Genomic DNA, 26489 nt, shown 5'->3' with positions numbered 1-26489 from the left:
TGAATAACATGTTTCAGGATATTCTTTATTTAGCTAGCTTTTAAAAATTTTATTACTGCTCTGTTTACAGTGAGTATATGTGTACATAAACAATTTACTATCATTCATAAGTTCTCTATATAGAATTAAGATTCTGACTAAGCATTTATAGTTTTCAGACATAATATTTATATATTATAATCTTTTCTGAATGTATTTATCTTCATTCTTTACAAGGATTTTGTTTCTAGTCCTTAACTATTGTTATTGTTATTAAATTTTAAGCCTTTTTAATTTTGTGAAGGCAAAAAGTGGAAACCACATAAACACATGTATATATATAGAGAAAATAATTCAGGCCAGTGTAATTTCTGACTTTGACATCACATTATTTCAAAATTTCCATTAATCTTTTGGTGTGTTCTAATCAAATAATGCTGTTCTCAGTTAAACAGATGATGAAGCTCTTGCTGTGGCAGGTTTTATGCTCCTTAACACAGTCGCTCTGTTGTCACCAAGGACATTTCTGCATCTGATATTGATTTAAATATTTAGTTATGAATGTCAGGAAGACAACTTTATAGCTAATGAGGATTGTATTGGCTCAAGAAACTGCAATGGTGTGAACAATGCAGTGCATACTTGTTAACCCAAAGTGAATGAACAGGGTGGCCTTATTGATCAGTGCTCACAAGGCATTTTGTTCTATGCTGATGTAAAGTCGAAAAATATTAGGTGCTATATTTAGTGTCAATCAGTGACAGTAGTTTTGGAAAATTCATTATGTTTTTCAGACAGTTCAAATTGTGCTGAACTTCTCAAATATAGATTTTTACAGCTGTGCAAAAAAACACAAAAAAATGGGCGGCACCTGTGGCTCAAAGAGTAGGGCACCAGCCCATATACCTGGGGTGGTGGGTTCAAGCCCAGCCCCAGCCAAAACTGCAAAAAAAAAGAAAACGAAAACATTACACTCAGTTTTTACTGATAGTACTTCTGATAATTCCTTGGTTATTTCCATTTACTGCGAATCTGATCATATGTTCAAAAGTAAAGTCACTTTTATTTATAAAATATACATCTGGAATTTTTCTATAAGTTCAGGCTCTTTTAACAAAAAATTGAGTAGCAGTAGAAGTGAAGAAGGCTTTTTTCAGTTCTGCTACATAACTGCATATGTAATAGGGATCTCCTATTTATCAGTTATATGGACGGGAGAGACCTATCCAGAATGGTGGATGAACTAAATAAAAAGAAATGTGACTTTTGAAAATATATTGGAGTCTATTAGCAGTTTTTTTGAATGTCAAATTCAGTGATTTTTGATTCCTGTCTTTTAGTTTTGCTAATAAGTAGGCTTATTACTTGAAGTAGCAAAATGAAGAAATAAAGTGAAATAGTTTATACATTATTTTATTCAGAAGGTAATAAGGGAATGGGCTTCTAAGTACACTAAAAGTAGCAGTACAGTTTTAAATTTTTTGTTTTCATTAAGAAGCATGTTGATAACTAAAGAAACCAAACATCTCTCAAGTATTCCAGACTATAGTTAGTACTAAAACGTGCAGTGTTCCAAAAATTGTTTCGAAAGTTATTTGACCCATAGATTAACCTTTCATACAGCTGAACCATAATATTACTAGTACCTGTGTTCTAGCTTCCGACATAGGGATTATAAAATGTAGAAAGAAGAAGAATTTTTTTCCTTATTAATAAATTCAGGGGCATATTAGGTAACATTTTGTAATAGGGGAAGTTTGACTACAGAATTGTTACCATCTTCTAGGGAATCAGAGACCTCCTGTTGCCTCCAAGGTGGAGGGGTCAGGATCTGATGCCACTGAAGCAGGTTTTCACATATCTAGTTACGTCGGACAACCGAACATGAGAAAACACACTGTCAGTGGGGTCAGTCCCTGATAGCCCTAGCCACCCAATTTGGATTGATGTGTGACTGTTAAGATATACCACAGAATGCTAACACCTCTGAACTGGGAGTCAGAGGCCTTTGTTCTAGATCGGGTCTGCCATTATCTCAGTGCTGCCTGATAGAACTTTCTACAGTGATGGAGTTTTACCTGTACAGTAACCACTAGCCACATGTAGCTACTGAGCACTTGACATGTGGCTCGTAGCATGGGGATCTGGATTTTAAGTTTTATTTAATATTAATTAGTTAAAATTGAAATAGCCATGTGACTATTCACTACACATTAGGCAGTGTAATACATAGTGTTAGTCATTCATGGCTTTATTTTACTGAATTAAAAGTGGAACTTAAACTGGATAACACCTAAGCTCCTTCTAACTCTAAACATTTAATTTCTGTCCTATATTTTGAAATTACTTACTCTCTGCTTTTCACTACAATTTCAACTTTAATTCCTTTATTGCAGATGATTTCAATTGAGTATGAAGAGAAAAATAAGCAGATCGAACTAATAAATTCTACTTGCTGTGGTTTCTTAATCTTTCTAGAGTTGTTTTATAATTATGAGAAAGTTACATCTTGGTGTAAGTGAATGTTAACATGATGCAGTTTCAAAAAGTTTACCTTATTTAAAAAGTGATAACTAGTGCTTTTAAAAATAATTTAAATTTATACCTCTTGAAAATTTTATTTGAACTTTAGCTGTATTTAAGTAGAGTTTTCCTAGTAACCCCATCTATCACAGATAATAAGTATTCACAGTTTGAGGTTTATCCTTCTAACATTTTTGTATGTGCATACATACGCTGCAGTGTGTGTATATAGATATTTTTATTCACTGGGAATATGATTATACCCTCTGTCACCTTTTCTGTTAACAGGTGTTATAATTACTCTTTCCCTCTGAGTCCTTGTTTTTAATGACTATATATTATCTCCTTGAATAGTTATATCATAGTTTACTTAACCAAGGTCCACTGGTTTTAATCTTACTTTGTTTTTTTCCTGCCAATAAACAAAATGCAATGAATTATTCAAAAGTATATCTTTGCTTATTTATTAATTATTTTCTTAAGTTGGATTTTTAGAAATGGAATAGGTAAATTACTAGAAATGTGTCGAAGATTATGAGGATTTAAAAGTTTGATATGTTTTGCCAAATTGCACTCCAGGAAAGTTATGCTATTAAAGCTGTCCTAGAGAGAAAAATACATGCCCTTCCAGTTCTGTTTCACTGCTAGAACTGAGAATTGTCAGTTTTGAGAATGTTAGCCAATTTGAGAATCAGAAATGTGTCTTGTGACACTAATACTTGAATCAGATCCGTGTGTACTGGCAATACTGATAACTTCATTTGTATGTTACTAATCCTTTAAAAAAATTATGTAAAACAGCAATTACTATAGTTTCCTTTATATGTAACATGGTTGAAAATCTGTGTGACTAACATTATATAACTGGAATTTACAAACTGATCTTTTTCTTAAAACATAAAAATCTAAAGCCTAGACATCTTATGGGAAAAAACTAAAGCTGAAAATTCAGGTTATAAACAGGGTGCTAAAATGAATAAATAAATAAATAAATAGTTTATATATGCATACACATATTTTAAGAAAGGAAAAAACTGTATTAAAATAATGTATGCCAATGACAAAAGATGAATACAAGTCATATTTGAGCACCTCTTGTAATTGTAGAAGTCAGCTTGAGTATTATAAATTTAATATAGTTTTTTCCTTTCTTAAAATGTGTATGCATTTTAGCACCCTCTGTACGCATATATATGTATGTATATAATATATATTTGTGCGTGTGTGTGTATATATATAACTTTAGCAATTTTGCCTTTCTTTATTACATTAAAATTATTTTTTGGAAGAGGCCCAATAGGGCCAGTTAAGTAAGGTGAGAAGGGCCCCCCCAAATTATAATTTGTTCTTGTCATTCTCAATAGATAATTCCTACATGGACAAAGATGAGCATGGCTCATCCTCTGAAAGTGAAGATGAAGCACTGGGTAAATATCACGAGGCCTTATCCAGAACACACAATTCCAGACTACCCTTGGCAGATTCTAGACAAAAGAACTACGCTTGGGAAACAAGACAAAAGTACAGTCCTCTGTCTGCAGAGTATGATGGATACAGTAGTGAAGCATCCATAGATGAAGGTAAGATAGGTTATTTTATTTTTTTACATGCCACACTGTATTATTAGATTACTTGTGCCTGAAATTCTAGGCATTTATGATTCCATGATAAACAAGAGAGCACATAGAGTAGAGCACGTTTTGAGGAAAGTAATTTATTCAAATTCAAATCTTTGGGCTTAAGCCGAAAATCAAAACCAATACCAAAACACCCACAAGTGAGCACACAAAATAATTTCAATAATGTGTTCATTGTAGCTCTCATTTCATAGTGAACATATGCCTAACAAGCATGAGATGGAAGATGTGAATCTGCTGTTCTCTCAGGTGGAATTAGTTCCTATACCTGTTATAGGAGCTGGCAGAGTCTAAGCATCTCATGGTGCTGAATATGATTCCAGTATGTAGATGTATGCTTCTTCATTCAATATGGTCCCTAAACATCAGCCAAATGCTTCACATGGCACCTGGCAGAATAAATGGTAATCTGTTCTGTGCGGGAGGAAAAGCTATCTGAGGTGGCTTTATTGAGAGCTGGCACTATATTATGCTGTGCTTTAAAATTTAAGACGTATTTAATGATTTTAGTGATTTCAAGGGTTATTTTGTCTCTAATTGATTTTGCCTTATGTACTGAAACTGACTTTAGAATTCAACCTGTGTAGAAGATACAAGTCTATTTGTAGATGTTTTTGCATCTTTGTGTAACATCAGTAAAAAAGGTTTGCTATTAATCGAAGTGTATTTCCACATTATTAGAATGTATGATTACTCTTTGTAATCGCTATCTTTATACCCCAAAATAAAGGAAAGAACAATATATTATTATACACCAACACAAACTGTTCTTGGTTTTGTAGTGATGATTTGTGTTTTAAGGTATGTTAGTATTGATATGTATTGCAACACTTGCAATTGTCAAAGAGACCAGATCATGTATTTTTATATTTGTCTTCATGCTAACTAATGACTGATATAGCTCATTTTTATTTCTTCTGGTACACAGGTATTATAATAATAATTGTATGCTGAGTTATTGCTGTGTAGCTTGGTTATCATGAGATGCAAGGAAAGAAGAGAAAAATATTAGATATGTACTATGCCCTCAAAAACATGGTTTTAGTACTAGGGGAAACAAGACGTGCTTACAAAGATAACCAAATAATGCAAAGCTGGAAAACCAGTACTCGACTTATGTACATCCCTAACACATGAATAAAAGAACAGGAAGAGGGCGGCGCCTGTGGCTCAGTGGGTAGGGCGCCGGTCCCATATGCCGGAGGTGGCGGGTTCAAACCCAGCCCCGGCCAAAAAAAAAAGAAAAAAAAAAAAAAAGAACAGGAAGAGAATGTCTTTTGAAATCTGATCTTTGTTGACATTCTGGCTCTCTCTCTTAGCATATTACCTATGGAAGTATAGTTCATGGTTTTTAGGTTTGTTTCATTGTCTCTAATATGTAGTTAATACTGACCTTGAAAATGAATTGATATATGGGTATGTGGTATAGTTTTTGGCATGGCATTTGCTAGCTAATAGTAAGTGGTGAGTAAATGCAGTTAAAGATGATGGTAGTGAAAACAGTGAAGATAATGATAAGGAGTAGTCTTGAGTTGGCCATCTGTGATCCATAACACTACTCTTTTTGAACATACATTCAGGATTTCTCCCCCATTTACTCTTTTTCTTTCACCCCTGTATACCTCTGTGTTGTCTTGATAGCTTCTTCTCTGTTGTTTTGTTATTCTAGGATGACTTTATGGCCTATGGGAAGAGCAGTGAGTTTGTGTCTGTAGAATGTGCAAATGGAGGTGACTGTCCTTGTAAAAATGGTGTCACTGGGTTTTAGAATGATGAGGGGACCAACAGATGACGTAAGATTATAGTGGACTGAGAAAATGGCTTGTATATTACAGGTTATTTCCTATTGAAAGATCAAAGGTAGAAATAGGTTCAGTGGAATAGAGAAATAACAAGAAATTTTGATTAGAGAGGGAGATTGCAGACTCAAAATCATAGGGAAAAGCAATTTTCAGTGATAGATAATAAATTCTAAACATACTGACAGGCAAAGGTGCAAAAGAACTTACAAAATCCTGGGAAGTTTTAGGGAGGAGAGTGAAATGCCATTCATTGGAGAAGGTATGAGAGAGCTTCAAAGACAATATGGTATTTCGTTTCAACTTTGAAGAATGAGTAGAAAGTTTGTGAAAACACTAAGTAGAGATATTTCATATAGTAGGAATCTCATAAACTTTAATGTGTAAAGTAGAAAAATACAGAGAATATTTCAGGAACTGGGAAGTCTTCTTGACTACAATATAAGTACATACAAATACAAATAGGGAAATAGAAGATAAAAATGGAAAGAAAGGTGAGGTCCTTTGGGCTGGAGTGCCTCTTGGCCAGGAAGATTGTGTGTAATTTGTTAGCCAGTGAGAACTCACTAAGGATTTTTCACCAAGGAACCGTGATCTGGGATGTAATTCAGAAAGAATAATTTAGCAGCAAGAAGACAATAGGAAAAAAACATGAATTACAGAGATCTTTGGAGTTGTCTATGTGGAAAATGATAAAAATCTGAATTATAGTAGTGGCAATAGGAATATAGGAAGATAGAAGAGATACAATGGAGGCAGAATTTGGAACAGTAGGAAACAGAAAGGTAGTATGTAAGATGACTGTGGTTTCCATCACGTATGACTAGGAGGATGATGAGGTCCTTACTAATATAAATACAAAATGTGGAGAGGGATATGTTTTTTGCTGGAAGTAGGGAGTGAGTATAAGATACAGTGATTTCATTATGTGATGAGGCAGGATATTTAAGCAATTGGAATCGGCTATGAAGCTTACAATCAGGAACATGGTTGGGGGAAAATTTTTCAGGTTGTATATGCTCAAAGAATAGAATGGATTGGTTGATGAAGGAAAATATGTGAAGATCAGGTCGTTTCCATTAACAGGAGAATTAAAGGTGTCACGTAAATAGAAGAAACAGTAAAAGAGATAAAGAAAAGAATCAGGAGAATGTTATATGTGTTTTACCAGGCATAGAAGAAGAGTTCTAAGGAGGACAGATAGGTTGGAGAGGATGAGAATTGAAAGAAGCACCTTTGTTCAGAAGTTGATCAGTAATTTTCAGTTGAAGTTTTACTACAGTAGAGTAATAAGGAAATAAGTCAGATTGAATGTTGGTAAGGAGAGAATAAGTGCTAAGAAAATGTACATTTGCTGCCTACACTTTCTTAGAACCTATTCACTTTCCCCTTACCAACTTTGAGAATCAAGAAAGAGAGGTAGTCGAAGCATTTTTGTAACCACTGTACACCTCTGCCTCCCACCCACTAACTGTAACACTCCTCTCATATGTACTTGGGAAGGAGGGGAATTTGCTTCTAATATGCATGTGCGTCTCTACCAGATGGTTGCCCCTCAGCACAGCTGCCTTTGCAGAAACATGCTCACTGCATGACTGCTCACCTAAGAGGACTACTGGGTATGGTTCTCTGGGTGGGATTTGGTTCATTTTCCTGAGGCACAACTAAAGGGATGACAGATTAGGCTATGCTTCTTACTGCTCTGGCCTTTTATTATGCATGTTACCACCACAGTTTATAAAGATTAGATTTGACTGATGAAGGTTGAGATAAATAAAAGGTATTACAGGGTAGAAGGAAAAATATTTTAAAATATACATTTTTTACATCACATGGTGTTATCTCCTTAATGCTGTTTGCAGGAGTATTGAACCTTTTGACTTCTCTGCACCACATTGGAAGAGGAACACTTGTCTTGGGCCACACATTAAACACACAAACAGTAATGAAAGCTGATGAGCAAAAGAAAAAAAAAGGTCCATGCATAATTTTTGTAATATCTGCCACCACAGATAAGCAAATACCTCCTCACTTAATCTGCATGTGGTCCATGGGCTGTGGGTTGGACACTCCTGCACCGTTTTGTAATTCCTTGATTAATTTTGGTAGAGAAACTTTGGAACAGCTAATATTAGAAACTAATGTGCAAGATAGAAAAGGTTAAAGAGGGCCTCAGGAGGAGTTAGGAAGTTAGGAGAGACCAGTGCAAGAGGACTTTGACTCGAGCTCCTGCTCTTGTCTGACTCTGTTAGTTTCTGTACACATTGTCATGTTTGGTCTTTTTCAAGTTCATTGTTTAGGTAAAGCTATGCCCATTTTGCAGAAATGAGACTTTAGGTCGATTAAGTAATTTTTAACCTAAGTCATATAAGTTATAAAAACTATATCTTCAAGTCGACTGTAAAATTAATGTTGTTTGACTTTTGTTAGGTCATTACTGCTACTTTAATATTCTCCCCAAGTCCGTTTCCTAGATGAACCCCTTTGGTTGATCCTTTAGAGCAGTTTCTATATTATGAATCTGAAATACAAGTATTATAAAAAAAGTAAGAAAATGTGATAGTGTATTTGTTGATCATGTTTTCTCCTCTAGGTGGCCACATTAATCTTCTGGGGTTTTTTTTTGGACTACAAAAGGGATGACATCTGTAAGAAATTTTTCTAAGGAAATATTAAAATATTGTATCAGATTCTTTTTGTTTTATTTTTATTATGTTGTACTTAAAATTAAGAGTATTTTCTGATAAATCTCTTATTTTAAAAAGGTCAGAGTCAAATATGGTTGTGGATATATCTTGTTTAATTGCTGAACTAGACTAACTTCTGAAATTCCATTCATACTAACTGATACTTTCCATTTTTAGGCTCGGCGCCTGTGGCTCAAGCAGCTAAGGCGCCAGCCACATACACCTGAGCTGGTGGATTCAAATCCAGCCTGGGCCTGCCAAACAACAATGATAGCCAGTTATTGTGGTGGGCGCCTGTAGTCCCAGCTACTTGGGAGGTGGAGGCAGGAGAATCACTTGAGCCCAGGAGTTGGAGGTTGCTGTGAGCTGTGATGCCATAACACTCTACCCAGGGTGACAGCTTGAGGCTCTGTCTCAAAAAAAAAAAAAAAAAAGAGAGAGAATGAATAACTTTCCATTTTTATAGGAGAAGCTAATTAAAGATAATTCTATATAAAGATTAAATTTAGTGTAAAATTATTAAAATGTCCTCATATTTATAATTTTCTTTCTTAGTTTATGTACATATGTGTGTGTATATATATATACATTTTATATGTATATATTCATATATATATAATGGCAAGCCATATTATTGTAATTATATGATGTTTTGGGGGGGCATATTAACTTAAAAAATAATTTCCAGCATTATTTATATCTTAGGGTATGTAGCTCATTTATTTTTTTTCTATTATGGCTACATAGATGCTCCATTCTAATAATTTTGATGTTATCTTACAATTAGGGCCACTAAAATATATTTATTTATTCTTTCTATTTAAATTTTACTTTTATATATTAATACTTAAGAGTAATACATTATTTATGTTTACATTTCCTTTAAGTGCATTTTAACTGTTTTATAAGGATTATACTATTAATTTCCAGAGTTTCTTTTTGTAAATTTATTTTTTCTCAGCAAGTCTTCAAGTATGCAAGCTTCCTCTAGCCCTCTGCTTTCTTTTGGTGCTTCTTGTTACTTCTCTGGTGAATCCTAGTGTTCTCTCTTAGACAATCTGAAATTTGAGTATCTGCTTACTATTCTGGATCCTCTACGTGGAAGAGGTACATTCTACCTGAATCTAGTTGGCCATCTTAAGCTCTTTGCAGTTTGTGAAGTGATAATGTGAAAAAATTCTGTCTGTATTTTCCAGAATTCTTTGATACATAATACACATAACACACAAAACATGTGAAATAACGTGAAAAAATTCTGTCTGTATTTTCCAGAATTCTTTGATACATAATACACATAACACACAAAAAAGTATAGTGTCTTAGAATAGTGAACGTTAAATATACTATGGTTGACCCTTGAATAACACAGAAGTTAGTGGGGCTGATACCCCCATACCATCAAAAATCTATATATAATTTTTGATTTCCAAAAAAATTAAACTACTGTTGACAAGAAGCTTTACTACTAATATAAACAGTTAACTAATGCCTATTTTGTGTGTTATGTGTATTATAAGCTATATCATAAACAAAAAAGTATGCTTGAGAAAAATGTGATCAAGAAAATCATAAGGAAGAGAAAATATATTTATCATATGTGAAGTGAAATTGGATCATCATAAAAGTCTTCATTCTCATTGTTCTCATGTTGAATAGGTGAGGGAAGATGGTGGGTTGGTCTTGCTCAGGGTGGCAGAGGTGGAAGAAAATCCACACATACGTGAGTAAGTGGATCTGTGCACTTCAAACCCGCGTTGCTCAAGGGTCAACTGTACATAGTTTAGACTTTTGACAAACTTCTATTTCATTTCAGTTTTGTTGTTTATGAACATGTCTCCTCTGAAGAATTGTTTACTGTATATGTATGTTTTTAAAATACGGAGGCAACTTAAAAAGAAACTAATCTTTCTACTGCATTTTTAGTATTTTGGATACTTTTTATATACTAAGATTAATTACTCCCAATGGACTGGAATTTTTTATATATTTTTGTGGTATTTGTCTCTATTTTTTTTTTTTTTATTGTTGGGGATTCATTGAGGGTACAATAAGCCAGTTACACTGATTGCAATTATTAGGTAAAGTCCCTCTTGCAATCATGTCTTGCCCCCATAAAGTGTGACACACACTAAGGCCCCACCCCCCTCCCTCCATCCCTCTTTCTGCTTCCCCCCCCATAACCTTAATTGTCATTAATTGTCCTCATATCAAGATTGAGTATATAGGATTCATGCTTCTCCATTCTTGTGATGCTTTACTAAGAATAATGTCTTCCACTTCCATCCAGGTTAATACGAAGGATGTAAAGTCTCCATTTTTTTTAATGGCTGAATAGTATTCCATGGTATACATATACCACAGCTTGTTAATCCATTCCTGGGTTGGTGGGCATTTAGGCTGTTTCCACATTTTGGCGATTGTAAATTGAGCTGCAATAAACAGTCTAGTACAAGTGTCCTTATGATAAAAGGATTTTTTTCCTTCTGGGTAGATGCCCAGTAATGGGATTGCAGGATCAAATGGGAGGTCTAGCTTGAGTGCTTTGAGGTTTCTCCATACTTCCTTCCAGAAAGGTTGTAGTAGTTTGCAGTCCCACCAGCAGTGTAAAAGTGTTCCCTTCTCTCCACATCCACGCCAGCATCTGCAGTTTTGAGATTTTGTGATGTGGGCCATTCTCACCGGGGTTAGATGATATCTCAGGGATGTTTTGATTTGCATTTCTCTAATATATAGAGATGATGAACATTTTTTCATGTGTTTGTTAGCCATTCCTCTGTCGTCTTTAGAGAAAGTTCTATTCATGTCTCTTGCCCATTGATATACGGGATTGTTGGCTTTTTTCATGTGGATTAATTTGAGTTCTCTATAGATCCTGGTTATCAAGCTTTTGTCTGATTGAAAATATGCAAATATCCTTTCCCATTGTGTGGGTTGTCTCTTTGCTTTGGTTATTGTCTCCTTAGCTGTACAGAAGCTTTTCAGTTTAATGAAGTCCCATTTGTTTACTTTTGTTGTTGTTGCAATTGCCATGGCAGTCTTCTTCATGAAGTCTTCCCCCAGGCCAATATCTTCCAGTGTTTTTCCTATGCTTTCTTTGAGGATTTTTATTGTTTCGTGCCTTAAATTTAAGTCCTTTATCCATCTTGAATCAATTTTTGTGAGTGGGGAAAGGTGTGGGTCCAGTTTCAGTCTTTTACATGTAGACATCCAGTTCTCCGAACACCATTTATTGAATAGGGAGTCTTTCCCCCAAGGTAAGTTCTTGTTTGGTTTATCGAAGATTAGGTGGTTGTAAGATGTTAGTTTCATTTCTTGGTGTTCAATTCGATTCCAAGTGTCTATATCTCTGTTTTTGTGCCAGTACCATGCTGTCTTGAGCACTATGGCTTTGTAGTACAGACTAAAATCTGGTATGCTGATGCCCCCAGCTTTATTTTTGTTACTAAGAACTGCCTTAGCTATACGGGGTTTTTTCCGGTTCCATACAAAACGCAGAATCATTTTCTCCAAATCTTGAAAGTACGATGTAGGTACTTTGATAGGAATGGCATTGAATAGGTAGATTGCTTTGGGAAGTATAGACATTTTAACAATGTTGATTCTTCCCATCCATGAGCATGGTATGTTCTTCCATTTGTTAATATCCTCTGCTATTTCCTTTCTGAGGAGTTCATAGTTTTCTTTATAGAGGTCCTTCACCTCCTTCGTTAGGTATATTCCTAGGTATTTCATTTTCTTTGAAACTATGGTGAAGGGAGTTGTGTCCTTAATTAGCTTCTCATCTTGACTGTTATTGGTATATACAAAGGCTACTGACTTGTGGACATTGATTTTATATCCTGAAACATTACTGTATTTTTTGATGACTTCTAGGAGTCTTGTGGTTGAGTCTTTGGGGTTCTCTAAGTATAAGATCATGTCGTCAGCAAAGAGGGAGAGTTTGACCTCCTCTGCTCCCATTTGGATTCCCTTTATTTCCTTGTCTTGCCTAATTGTATTGGCTAGAACTTCCAGCACTACATTGAATAGTAAAGGTGACAGAGGACAACCTTGTCTGGTTCCAGTTCTAAGAGGAAAAGCTTTCAGTTTTACTCCATTCAGTAAAATATTGGCTGTGGGTTTGTCATAGATAGCTTCAATCAGTTTTAGAAATGTGCCACCGATGCCTATACTCTTCAGTGTTCTAATTAGAAAAGGATGCTGGATTTTATCAAATGCTTTTTCTGCATCTATTGAGAGGATCATGTGATCTTTATTTTTGCCTCTGTTAATATGACGGATAACGTTTATGGACTTGCGTATGTTAAACCAGCCTTGCATCCCTGGGATGAAGCCTACTTGATCATGATGAATGACTTTTTTGATGATAAGCTGTAATCTATTGGCTAGGATTTTGTTGAGAATTTTTGCGTCTATGTTCATGAGTGAGATTGGTCTGAAATTCTCCTTTTTGTTTGGGTCTTTTCCTGGTTTTGGTATCAGGGTGATGTTTGCTTCATAGAATGTGTTGGGGAAGATTCCTTCTTCCTCAGTTTTTTGGAATAATTTCTGCAGTACAGGAATAAGCTCTTCCTTGAAGGTTTGATAGAATTCTGGAGTGAAGCCATCTGGACCAGGGCATTTTTTAGTTGGAAGCTTTTTTATTGATTCTTTGATCTCAGTGCTTGAAATTGGTCTGTTCAGGAGCTGTATTTCTTCCTGGCTGAGTCTAGGGAGAGGGTGTGATTCCAAATATTGATCCATTTCCTTCACATTGTCAAATTTCTGGGCATAGAGTTTCTGGTAGTATTCAGAGATGATCTCTTGTATCTCTGTGGGATCAGTTGTTATTTCCCCTTTATTATTTCTGATTGAGGTTACTAGAGATTTTACTTTTCTATTTCTAGTTAGTCTGGCCAATGGTTTATCTATTTTATTTATTTTTTCAAAAAACCAACTCCTTGTTTCATTAATTTTCTGAATGATTCTTTTGTTTTCAATTTCATTGATCTCTGATTTGATTTTGGATATTTCTTTTCTTCTACTGAGTTTAGGCTTAGATTGTTCTTCTTTTTCCAATTCCATAAGATCTCTTGTGAGATTGTTGATGTGCTCTCTTTCTGTTATTCGAATGTAGGCATCTAAAGCGATGAATTTTCCTCTCAAAACTGCTTTTGCAGTATCCCACAGGTTTTGGTAGCTTGTGTCTTCATTGTTGTTCTGCTCAAGGAAGTTAATGATTTCCTGTTTTATTTCTTCCTGCACCCATCTGTTATTCAACAGAAGATTGTTTAATTTCCATGCCTTTGGGTGGGGTCGAGCATTTTTGTTAGAGTTGAGTTCCACCTTTAGTGCCTTATGGTCTGAGAGGATACAAGGTAAAATTTCAATTCTTTTGATTCTGTTGATATTTGTTTTGTGTCCCAGGATATGATCAATTTTGGAGAATGTTCCATGGGGTGATGAGAAGAAATGTATATTCTTTATCTTTGGGGTGGAGTGTTCTATATGCGTCTATCAAGCACAGTTGTTCTAGAGTCTCATTTAAATCTCTTATATCTTTGTTTAATTTCTGTTTAGAGGATCTGTCCAGCTCTGTAAGAGGTGTGTTAAAGTCCCCTGTTATTATGGTATTATCAGATATCATATTGCTCAGACTGAGTGAGGTCTGTTTCAAGAATCTGGGAGCATTTAATTTGGGCGCATAAATATTTAGAATTGAAATGTCTTCTTGTTGTAGTTTTCCCTTGACCAATATAAAGTGACCATCTTTGTCTTTTTTGACTTTAGTTGCTTTAAATCTACATGTATCTGAAAATCAGATTGCAACTCCTCTTTTCTTCTGAATTCCATTTGCCTGAAAAGTTGTCTTCCAACCCTTGACTCGGAGTTTTAATTTATCTTTTGAAGCCAAGTGTGTTTCTTTCAGACAGCAAATGGATGGCTTGTGTTTTTTAATCCAGTCAGCCAATCCATGTTCTTTGGGGAATTCAAGCCATTAACATTTATTGAGATAATTGATAAGTGTGGTAGTATTCTATTTGTCTTATTTTGTGAGAGTCCATTGCTTAGTTTTATCTTTTGCATCAGTGTGGAGGTTAGGTTCTGTCCTTTAATTTCTGAGTTCTTACCTTGCTGCTGATCCATTGTGGTGGTCAGTGTGCAGAACAGGTTGAAGTATTTCCTGTAGAGCTGGTCTTGTTGTGGCGAATTTCCTAAATGTTTGTATATCCGTAAATGATTTGATTTCTCCGTCAATTTTGAAGCTTAGCTTAGCAGGGTACAGAATTCTGGGCTGGAAATTGTTCTGTTTAAGTAGATTAAAGGTAGATGACCATTGTCTTCTTGCTTGGAAAGTTTCATTAGAGAAGTCTGAGGTCACTCTGATGGATTTGCCCCTGTAGGTCAACTGGCGCTTACTCCTGGCAGCTTGCAGAATCTTTTCTTTTGTCTTGACTTTGGACAGGTTCATCACAATGTGTCTTGGAGAAGCTCGGTTAGAGTTGAGGCGACCTGGGGTCCGATATCCCTCTGAAAGCAGTGTGTCAGAATCTTTGGTGATGTTTGGGAAATTTTGTTTTATAATATTCTCTATATGGCTTCCATTCCTCTGGGGCATTCTTCTTCCCCTTCTGGAATTCCTATAACTCGTATGTTGGAACGCTTCATAAAGTCCCATAATTCTGACAGTGAACGTTCTGCTTTCTCTCTCTTCTTTTCTGCCTCTTTTACTATCTGAGTTATCTCAAGAACTTTGTCTTCTACCTCTGAAATTCTTTCTTCTGCATGGTCTAACCTGTTGCTGATACTTTCCATTGCATCTTTAAGTTTCCTAATTGACTGTTTAAGTTCCTTCAGCTCTGCTGTATCCTTTTTTTATTCTTCATATCGTTCTTCTCTTATTTGATTCTGTTTTTGGATTTCCTTTTGGTTATTTTCCACTTTATTCGCAGTTTCCGTCATTGTTTCCATCATTTCTTTCTTTCATTGTTTTCAACATGTGTATTCTAAATTCCCTTTCTGTCATTCCTAACATTTCTGTATAGGTGGAATCATCTGCAGTAGCTACCTCATGGTCCCTTGGCGGGGTTGTTCTGGACTGGTTCTTCATGTTGCCTGGAGTTTTCTGCTGATTCTTCCTCATGAGTGATTTCTTTTATCTGTTTCCTTGCCCTAATTTTCCTTTCACTTCCTCTTGCTCTTTAAGTTCTCGTGCCTGTGGACTAAGGGTTACAGGAGCAGAAGGGTAAGAAGGATGAAGAGCAAAAAAGGGATGAAAGGAAGGAGGACCGAGTGATAAGAATAAAAAAGTAAAATAGAGAAAGGAGAGGGGGTGGGTAAAAGGAATATTGACAAATAGAAGAGTGGCACAGAAAGAGGGAGTCAGAGCAATATAGGTGTGCAGTAGGGTACTTTGATACAACCCCACCTTCTGGGGGTGCCCAGTTGGGTGGCTCCCTTGAGGTCAGCAGCTCTTTGCTAACCTGATCAGACACAGTACCCCATTTCCACCAAGTAGAGAGGAAAGACAAAAATGCTATAAATCAAACCAAAACAAGCAAACAGAAATCTTTACGGGATAAAATTGGGTGAAAAACCAAATAATAGCGGTAGAAACACTAGCAAAAATTAAGTTCTAGTTATTGAAAAAGGCAGCAATGGGAAATTATAATTAAACTAGAAAAATTGAGAAAGAAAAAGGATCTGTATCGAAAAGGTTGAAATTAAAAAAGAAAACAACATCAACAACATCAAAATAAACAAACAAACAAAAAAAACAACCAAACCAAAAAAATCACAACCAAAAACAAAGCAGTGTGTATATGTTATTGAATATTGTCTGGGCAACACGTGGTCTTCTGGGGTATGAGATGGTAATCACAGTTGTGATACGACTGGAGGCTGCTGATTTCTCAAACCCCACCAGGTAGACACCCTAAATCTCTCTTAAGCACACTTAAAAGGCACTTTAAACTTGTAAACTTGCCTAGCAGAAACTTTCCCAGGGAAGTGCTTGTCGCTGGAATCACTGCTGAAGTGCCTATCCGCTTACCCAGTGTGCCAAAACCAGTCTCACTCTGCCCCTGAGGGTTAGGGCTGCAAGGCGTCTCAGACCCCACCCTTAGGCTACTTGGTCGCTGGGTTACCAGCTCCCACCCGATTCTAGCTCTGCGACCCTGAGGGCGGAGCTTGCCAGGGCAGATCACTCACAATGGCTCCCTGTGACCCATAGCCAAACACTATTAGCTCAGACTGGGGCCCTAGACAATGGCCAAAGTTCTCCACACTCACGCTCAGGCTCTCCCCAAGGCAGTTCAACTGAGTGCCAAGTCCAAAGACACCAGAACAGTTCACAGGTAAGGCCTTTCCGGTTTACAGTCTCGCTGCTACTGAACTTACAGTTGCGGGTGGGTTTAGACGGATTGAACACACGCAACCACTTGCCGTTTTTCCACTGTTTTAGTCCTCCTCTTGGGGTCCAGAAGTCTCCCGCTGACTCCCTGTATCTTCACAGGGTGATGATAGGCAGATCCCACCAGCCAGAGTTGCCTGGAGTCCCATCTCCCCAGACTCACGGTGCCCAGATGCAAGGAAGCTGTTACTTGGCCCCCATCTTGCTCCACCCCCTCCTCCAATTTTTTATTGTGATAAAATAAACATATCATAAAATTTACTGTCCTAACCATTTTTTAGTGTGTATTCAGTTCAGTCCTACTATTGTGCACTGTCACTACCATGTATCTCCAAAACTCTTGTTTTCATCTTGCGAAGCTGAACTCTCAGTCCATTAAATAGCAACTCCTCATTTCCCTTTGCCCCAAACTTCTGACAGCTATCACTCTGCTTTTCATCTCCATGATTTTGACTGCTCTTAAGTACCTCATATACATGGAATCATGAGCTATTTGTCTTTTTGTGACTTCCATTTAGCATAATGTCCTCAATGTTCATACATTTGTAGTGTGTGTCACAATATCCTTTTTAAAGCTGAATAAAGTATGTACCACACTTTGCTTATCCATTCATCCATCAGTGGCCACTTGTATTGCTTCTGTATTTTAGCTGTTATGAATAATTCTGCTGTGAATGTGGGTGTACAGATATTTCTCTGAGACCTTGTTTTCAATTCTTTTAGTTATTTACCCAGAAATGAAATTGGTGAATCACATAGTTCATGTGGTAATTCTTTTTTTAATTTTTTCAGGAACTGCCATTGTGTTTTCCACAGTGACTATACCATTTTACTTCCCTTCCATTAGTGTAAAGGGATTCCATTTCTCCTTCGTATCAACACTTGTTATTTCTTGAGTTGTTGCTTTGTTATAGGCATCCTAATTGGTAGAGGTGATGTCTCATTATAGTTTCTATTTGATTTGCCAAATGAGTAGTGATGTTGAACATATTTTCACATGCTTATTGACTATTTGTTTATCTGCTTTGAAGAAATGTCTATTCAAGTCCTTTACCCATTTTGGAATTAGGTTATTTGTCTCTTTATTGAGTTTTAGAAGTTCTCTCCATTTTGAATATTAATTGCTTATCAGATACTTGATTTGCAGATATTTTTTCCTCTTCTGGGGTTGTACTTTACCCTGTAGATAGCATATTTTGATAAACAAAATGTTTTAATTTTCATGAAGTCCAATTTGTCTATTTTTTTTTTGAGACAGAGTCTCACTATGTCGCCTTTGGTAGAGTGCTGTGGCCTCACAGCTCACAGCAACCTCAAGCTCTTGGGCTTAAGTGATTCTCTTGCCTTAGCCTCTCAAGTAGCTGGGACTATAGGCACCTGCCACAATGCCCAGCTATTTTTTTGTTGCAATTGTCATTGTTGTTTAGTAGATCTGTGCTGGTTTGAACCCGCCAGCCCCCATATATGGGGTGGGCGCCCTAACGCTGAGCTATGGGCACTAAGCTTATTTTTTCTTTTGTTGTCTATGTCATTGGTGTTCTGTCGATGAAATTTGCCAAATCCATTGTCATGAAGCTCTTTATGTTTTCTTCTCAAAGTTCTATTGTTTTAAGCCTTACATTTTGGATGTGATCCATTTTGAGTTAATTTTTGTATACAGTTTTTGATAAGGGTTTGATTTTATTCTTTTACATTTGGATATCCACTTTTCCCTGCACCATTTGTTGAAGAGGAACTCCCACATCGAATGGTCTTGGCATCCTTGTTGAAAATCATTTCACCATATATGCAAGGGTTTATTTCTGGACTCTATTCATTCCATTCCATGGGTTTATATGTTTATCTTTATGACAGTACAATAGTATTTTGATCATTGTAGTGTTATTGCACATTTTCAAATCAAGAAGTATAAGTCTTCCAGCTTTCTTTCTCTTTCTCAGAATTAAGGATAATTTGAAACGCTATATGAATTTTAGGATTTTTTATATTTCCCCAAGAAATGTCATAGAAATTATGTCATTTAAGGAGATTGCATTAAATCTGTAGATTGCTTTTGGTATTATTGACATCTTAACAATAGTAAATTTTCTAATCCATTAACATAGTATGTTTTTTCATTTATTTATTTCTTTAGTTTTTTTCAGCAAAGTTTTGTAGTTTTCATAGTACAAGTCTTTCACTTCCTTGGTTAAGTTTATTTCTAGGTATTTTTAATACTTTTGGAAATAGAATTGCTTTCTAAATTTCCTTTTTTAGAATTGTTTGCTATTAGTGTATAGAGATGCCATTGATTTTTGAGTTTTCACTTTCTGTTCTGCTGGTATACTGAATTTATTAGTTCTAATAGTTTTTCTGAAGTGTAATCGTTAGAGTTTTCTACATAAAAGACCATGTCTATGGACAGAGATAATTTTCCCTTTTCCTCTCCAATTTGGATGCCTTTTATTTATTTTTCTTGCGTTATTGTTCTGAGTAGGAGTTTAGTGTTATGTTGAGGAGAAGCAGCAAAAGTAGACAACCCTGGAGTTTTCCTAATTGTAGAGGTTAAACTTTCATTCTTTCACCATTGAGTATGTTGTTTCCTGGAGTTTTTCATGTGTGGCTAGTACTATATTGAGCTAGTTTCCTTCTATTTCTAGTTTATTGAATGTTTTATCATTAAAGGATGTAGAATTTTGTGAAATGCTTTTTTCATATCCATAGAGATGATCATGTGGGTTTTTCCCTTCATTTAGTTGGCAGTGTATTACATTGATCCAGTTTATAGAAAAATGTATAGAGTAAAAAGTACCAGGGCTTTCCTTTAATTTCCTATCACATGGTTCCCTACGGCTGACATGTCTTCTTCCAGAGCAAGATATTAGGAGAGGGCAGAGAGCTTTGAAAGAACTGCAAAGAATAACCAGTTGGAAAATGTATTAGAGACCCCAGCTTGAGTCATGACTGTTTCCATTACTGGAATTTAGGCATGTCTGGCAAATTGGTAAGAAACACCAACTGAAATCTGTTGTAAGGAAGCTAGAGTCTTTTGGGAAAGACTTCAACTTTGTCTGTTCTTGGGGTTCAGAGATGTTCATGGCTGTTGGACGGAAAGGGGAGTCTGAGAGAAGACCACTTGCAAGAGCAGCTTCCTGAGAGAGGTTTTGGATCCAGGCATGATGAAATTGGCTCAGTAATAAAAACTTGGTCAGTATGAAAAGACAGTTTTAAATGTAGCTTGGCATGTGCATCTAGTGATAGTGTCATATAGTTTTTCTTCTTTAGCCTGTTGATATGATGGATTACATTCATTGATTTTCAAATATTAAACCATCCTAGCATATCTGGAATAAAACATACATGGTTGTGGTCTTTATTCATTGTTGGATTTGATTTGCTAATGTTTTGTTGGAGATTTTTATATCTCTGTTCTTGAGAGATACTGGTCTCTAGTTTTCTTATGATGTCTTTGTCTATTTTTAGTATTAGGATGAGCCTGGCCTTATAGAATGAGTTAGAAGTATTCACTCTGCTTCTGTCTTCTGAAAGAGAGTGTGTAGGATTGATACAGTTTCCTCTTTAAATGTTTAGTAGAATTTACCCTTGAATACATTTGGGCCTGGTGCTTTCTGTTTTGGAAGGTTATTAATAATTGATTCAATTTTTAAAATAGATATATACTTATTCTGATTGCCTATTTCTATTTGTGTGAGTTTTGGCAGATTATGTTTTTCAAGGCATTGGTCTGTTTTATTTAGGTTATCAAGTTTATAGTCATAAAGTTGTTCATAATATTCCTTTGTTATCTATTTAATAACAATGGGATGAGTAGTGATGGAGATTGGTATTTTTTCCCTCAGATTATTTTTTTGTTAACAGCTTTTACCTGATTCATATCTGAGGTCTATGGTGAGCAAGGGAGCTATGGGAAGACCTGAAAAAGCTGTTTTAATAAAGCCTGTAATTCCTGCCTATTGTTTGGGGACTCTTTATAAAAAAGAATAACATAAAGGAGAGAAAGCCATTCTTTCCCTCCTTGCCAGGGACTGCCACACACTTTGGCACCTCCAGGACTTGGGTGACTATTCCTGGAAGTACAATAGGACAGTAATACTTAGTGGAGCGCTTAGATGTCGCTTAGATGTCGTGGCAGAGTATAGTTTTTCCTTTATTTTCTCAGCTGTCATTCTTTTTCCTAAAGAATGGTGTCATTGAAATCAACTGAAGTGTTAGATTATGAAAGAGTAAGTACTGTGCTATCATTTGTATCTAACTCAGGTATTTTGTACATTACCAACATAATAGAATGGCATCCACAATGGCGTATCAATCAGTTGCTACCACATCCTTAGGAAAAAGAGCACTCTTTTCTACCCATTCTTCCTACTTCTTTTCCTCTTCTGTTATCTTTCTACCACCATCTATTACTCTTAGATTGCCCTAAGCACATCATCAGGTTTATCCCATTCCAAGTATCTCTTATTTTCAAATCATGTTTTCTTCTCTCACAAGCAGGAAGATTCTTTACCATTAAAATTTTCTAAGTTATTGTTTATTGTTTACCAAAAAAGGAAGTTAAAAAAGGAGGCAGAAGAAAACTTAATCAGACATTAAAACATAAAATCATAATTATTATGGTAGTAACTCATACTTGCTTATTTTATTTTTCTTATAAGTGATTCTGACTTTATTACTCAGTAAAAACCCCTCACTGAGAAATAGAGTATAAATATAGGGCTTCATAGTGTACCATATCCCTACTTTGACCACTTCCTTAAGGTAACTTAATTTTCAAAGACTAGACATGCACCACATGTATGTATCAGTACAGTTGACCTGGTTCCTCATGTTAACCACCTCCATAAGTTGACTGGTTTGTTATAATCCCTTGGGTAGTCAATTTACTGGTGTTCTACTATAGTGACGAATAAGTAACTGGAATTGAAGGATATATCAATGTTGTTGGTTTCTTATTTAAAAATTGATTGTCAAGAGTATAGTTACAAATTGATTAATTTCTGGCTTGGTGCCAGTGGCATAGTGGTTATGGCACCGGTCACATACACCAAGGCTGGTGGGTTTGAACCCAGCCCTGGCTATCTGGGCAACAATGACAACTGCACAGAAAAATGGCCAGGCATTGTGGCGTGTGCCTGTGGTCCTAGCTACTTGGGAGGCTGAGGTGAGAGAATCGCTTAAGCTCAGGAGTTTGAGGTTGCTGTGAGCTGTGATGCCACGGCACTCTACCGAAGGTGACATAGTGAGACTCTTGTCTCAACAAAAAGAAGAAGAAGAAAAGAAATTGATTAATTTCTGATACTGCTCTCCCTGTTTGCTCTTTCTTGTTTCCCATTCTCCATGCTATACATGGTACAAACTTACCTATGCACTGTTTGCAGTTATTCTCTCAATTTGTTCATAACATTTCTGACATTACCACACTTTTTTTAAGGTTTGCTTTATAACTGAGCCTTACTCTGGCAAGGAGTCATTCAACCATCCTTTCTTTCTCGTTTCTGCTAAAGTACAAGCTAGAATAAGAATTAGGGGAGACAAAGAAAAGGTAGAAGTCAGTTGTAATAGTGAAAGCCTAACTTGAATTGTGAAGATGATGATGCCAAATGGACATGTTCTGTCTGGCCCATATTTAGGCTGATATCAATCATGGTTTGAGTTTTGAGAAGAGAATGGGTAAAGAGACTGAAGACAACCTTTATTGGACAGTGGGGTTAGACCATGAAACTTGAGTTAGAAATATAACAATACAAATTATAAATTATGGTAATATAGATATTCTTGTTGCATTCATGTTGAGTAAGTACTAAGCCATATTCAAAGAGATAAATATCAACTGAATTATCAGTTTTTGGTGAAGTGAAACTGATGGTCTATTTTATTTTTTTTAATTTTAAAATTATGAAAAATCTCTTATCTAAATAATCTTAATGTGGAGCTCTCTTTTTGAGATTTCTTGCCTTTGAGAATATAAATTACATCGAAATTTCTGATGTGTGAGTTATAAGTTACCTTGAGAATATGAGACCTTTTGATACCTTAGAATCTCTCTTTCATTTTGCTTGATATGTGCTCATAAAAGTTTTTCTTAGAAAATCTGTTTATATTTAAATCTCTGAGTTGTTGAGTGATGCCATCTTTCAGAAATAAGATCATTTAAATGGATTTTGAGTCATAATCAGGCAGTTATTTATAATTTAGGTAGTTATGAAAAAGCTCTTTGCTTTTTACAGTTTAAAGAGTCTTTTGGTCATTATGCCTTATTTCAGTTGTTAACTGAAGAACATAGCATGAGATTTTGGTTGTTGGTAATTTGAGAAATGCTTCTTTAATTAAACATAAATTTTATTAAGCATCAGTATTTTGTGAGGAAAATATCTATACCTAAGCATTTTTATAGGTTCATAGTAAATAGCTTTTTAAAGATGATTGATAAAAATATTTTAGAAATTTGAAAAGGTTAACTGCAGTTCTATATATAACAATACATTGATAAAAGGTTAATTACAGTTCTGTATATAAAACAATAACTATAACTTGTTGAATATTTGGTAAATATTATTCTACATAGTTTACATAAATTAACTCTTTTTAATATTTATAATAAGAGACAAGTTCTGTTAGTATTCATTTTGTAGATGAGGAAACTGAAACACATTTAGGTTAAGAAACTTGTATAAGTTTAATAGCCAGTGTATAAAAAGAGTCAGGATTTAAAAACAGGGCATGTGTCCTCAGAGGTAATTCGCTGAACTCCTCTACTGAAATACCTTAGATAATGTACCATGAGAAAATGTCTTTTTGTGTAGCTTTTTACCCAAATAAATTCTTTATTGCTACTTTTATTATGTAAGTAATACATGTACATTATAGAAAAATTAGAAGTTACAGGTGAACAAAAAAGAGAATAATTACTCCTATGCCTACCATGAGAATATCATTGCTTCCACTTTTAATTTTATATACCTTTTTCTTTGCATGTATATTTTGAAATTAAAATGGGTTTCTACCTTCCATAGTGTGTTTTATTTAATCAGCATTTGTGCCACATAAAAATATAGTTTTCCATGCCAGTGTATAATTTTAATGATATCAAATATACATATTGTACAATATATTATTATATGGTATAACATTTACATATCCATTTCTGATTGGCATTTAATTTGTTTCTGATTTTTCTTTGTGGATAAGTGTGTTCTTATGATGGAATTAATTTTATTTATTTTTTTGAGATTGATGTGAGGGTACAAATATTTAGGTAATTATATTGTTTTTATTTCTAATGTAAAGTTCAAGTTGTAGTTGAGCCCTTCACCCAGGAGGTGTGCTGAACACCCTCACATTGTGCACATGAGGTGAGGTCCCGCCAATCACTCTCCCTCTTCCCCTCTCCTGTCTTCATCCTTTCCCCTCCCCCTTGCTAGACTATATTTGTGTTTTTCTTTCATGTGGGCATGTTTGTTTATATATTGGTTTCATATTAGTATTGAGTACATTGGATACTTTTTTTCCATTCTTGAGATACTTTACTAAGAAGAATGTGTTTCAGTTCCATCCAGGTAAACATAAAAGATGTAGAGTCTCTAGTTTTTCTTATGGCTGAATGTACTTCATAGTATACATATACCACAGTTTGTTAATCCACTCATGGGTTGATGGGCACTTGGCTTGGTTCCATGTCTTGGTAGTTGTGTATTGAACTGCAGTAAACATTTTGGTTCAACTGTCTTTGTGGTAAAATTATTTTTGTTCTCTGAATAGACACCTAGTAATGGGATTGCAGGATCAAATGGAATGTCCATACAGGAAGTATGGAGAATTCTCATACTTGTATTAGTTTGCAGTCCTACCAGCAGTGCAAAAGTGTTCCCTTCTCTCCACATCCATACCAGCATATGCAGATTTGGGGTTTTATGATGTCAGCTATGCTCACTAGAGTCAGGTGATATCTCAGAGTGGTTTTGATTTGCATTTCTCCAAGATTAGAGATGATGAGCATTTATTTTTTCATGTATTTGTTGGCCATTCTTTGGTCATCTTCAGAGAAGTTTCTATTCAAGTCTTGTGCCCACTTATAAATGGGGTTGTTTGCTCTTTTCTTTTTGATTAATTTGAGTTCTCTGTAGATTCTAGTCATTAGCCCTTTGTCAAATTTATAGCATGCAAATAATGTTCTCCCATTCTGAAGGTTGTCTTTTTGCTTTAGTTGTGTTACCCTTAGCTGTGCAGAAGCTTTTTAGCTTGATCATGTCCCATTTATTTATTTTTGGTGTTGCTGTATTTGCCAAGGGGGTCTTCATAAAATCATTTCCCAGGCCAGTTTTTATTGTGTCATGTCCTAAATTTCAATATTTTATCCAATGAGAGTCAGTTTTTTGTCATTGGTGAGAGATGTAGGTCCAACAACTGATACGATAATATAAATTAATACATGAATGAAGAGTAAATAAAAATTGAATGATATATTTTATTCTCTAGATAAATTAGGATTTCTGTATTATAAAACTAATTACCAAAGGGCAGTAGTTATAAGAAAAACTATCAAATTATTCTAGCAATTATAGAAATTACTGATGAAATCTTATATTTGCTGCTACTCCTAGCTAAATGATATGCTTTTCTGAGCCTCGATTTGACATTAGGAACTATCTCAAACTCTTCCAGTGAATTCCTCATTAAATTTTTAGCTGTTAGTTGACTGCTAGTCTCAATAGCTAAAAACTTTATCACAGGCTCAGCGCCTATAGCTCAAGTGGCTAAGGCGCCAGCCACATACACCAGAGCTGGCGGGTTCAAATGTGGCCCAGGCCTGCCAAACAACAATGACAACTACAACTAAAAAATAGCTGGGCGTTGTGGTGGGCGCCTATAGTCCCAGCTACTTGGGAGGCTAAGGCAGGAGAATCGCTTGAGCCCAGCAGTTGGAGTTGCTGTGAGTCCCTCCACGGCACTCCAGGGTGACAGCTTGAGGCTCTGTCTCAAAAAACAAAACAAAACAAAAAACTTTCTCACAATATTATATTAATGGTATTGTTCATGGTAAAGAATGTTTTATCAGCTTCTGCTGTAGTTAACAATTTTATGAAAAGGTTCTGTAGGATGCATAAATCTCATTTTTTATATATTCGTTATCTACCTAATGCACAAAATATTTATTGGAATATTGTATTTAGTAATATGAACTTAATATTTCAGCCTAGATACATATGTGAGAGAGGGAGAGAGACAGAGAAGACAGGCACAAAGGTGAAGGGAAAGGTGTGGAACTTGGGCTTTGTTGTTGAGATTCCTGGATTTGAATCCTGGTTTTGCCATCTTTCTCTCTTTTCTAATGTTTTCTTCTTATCTGGTAAGTGGGCATGATGATAATATAGTGCCCAAAACTCCAAATATTATTTTATAGCAGTGCCAGCCATTGAATAATGATAGGTAAGGTTTAGCTGTCATTTTTATCAATTTATGCTGGTGTTGGCTG

General features: G+C 35.5%; 1 protein-coding gene across 4 annotated transcripts in view; it reads left to right on the top strand.

Moving 5' to 3' along the window:
- SYT14 (synaptotagmin 14) overlaps window positions 1-26489 on the top strand; it is a 266929-nt gene that overhangs the window by 107390 nt on the left and 133050 nt on the right. For all 4 annotated transcript variants that reach the window (XM_053607976.1, XM_053607974.1, XM_053607975.1 and 1 more), the window contains one exon: window positions 3867-4082. In XM_053607976.1, the coding sequence (XP_053463951.1) occupies window positions 3867-4082 (216 nt within the window). The remainder of the gene's footprint in view (window positions 1-3866; window positions 4083-26489) is intronic.

The sequence above is a fragment of the Nycticebus coucang genome, chromosome 10 (assembly GCF_027406575.1).
Source record: "Nycticebus coucang isolate mNycCou1 chromosome 10, mNycCou1.pri, whole genome shotgun sequence".
Taxonomy (NCBI): domain Eukaryota; kingdom Metazoa; phylum Chordata; class Mammalia; order Primates; family Lorisidae; genus Nycticebus; species Nycticebus coucang.
The sequence above is the reverse complement of the archived record's forward strand: the minus strand, read 5'-3'. Positions and strand labels throughout refer to the sequence as shown.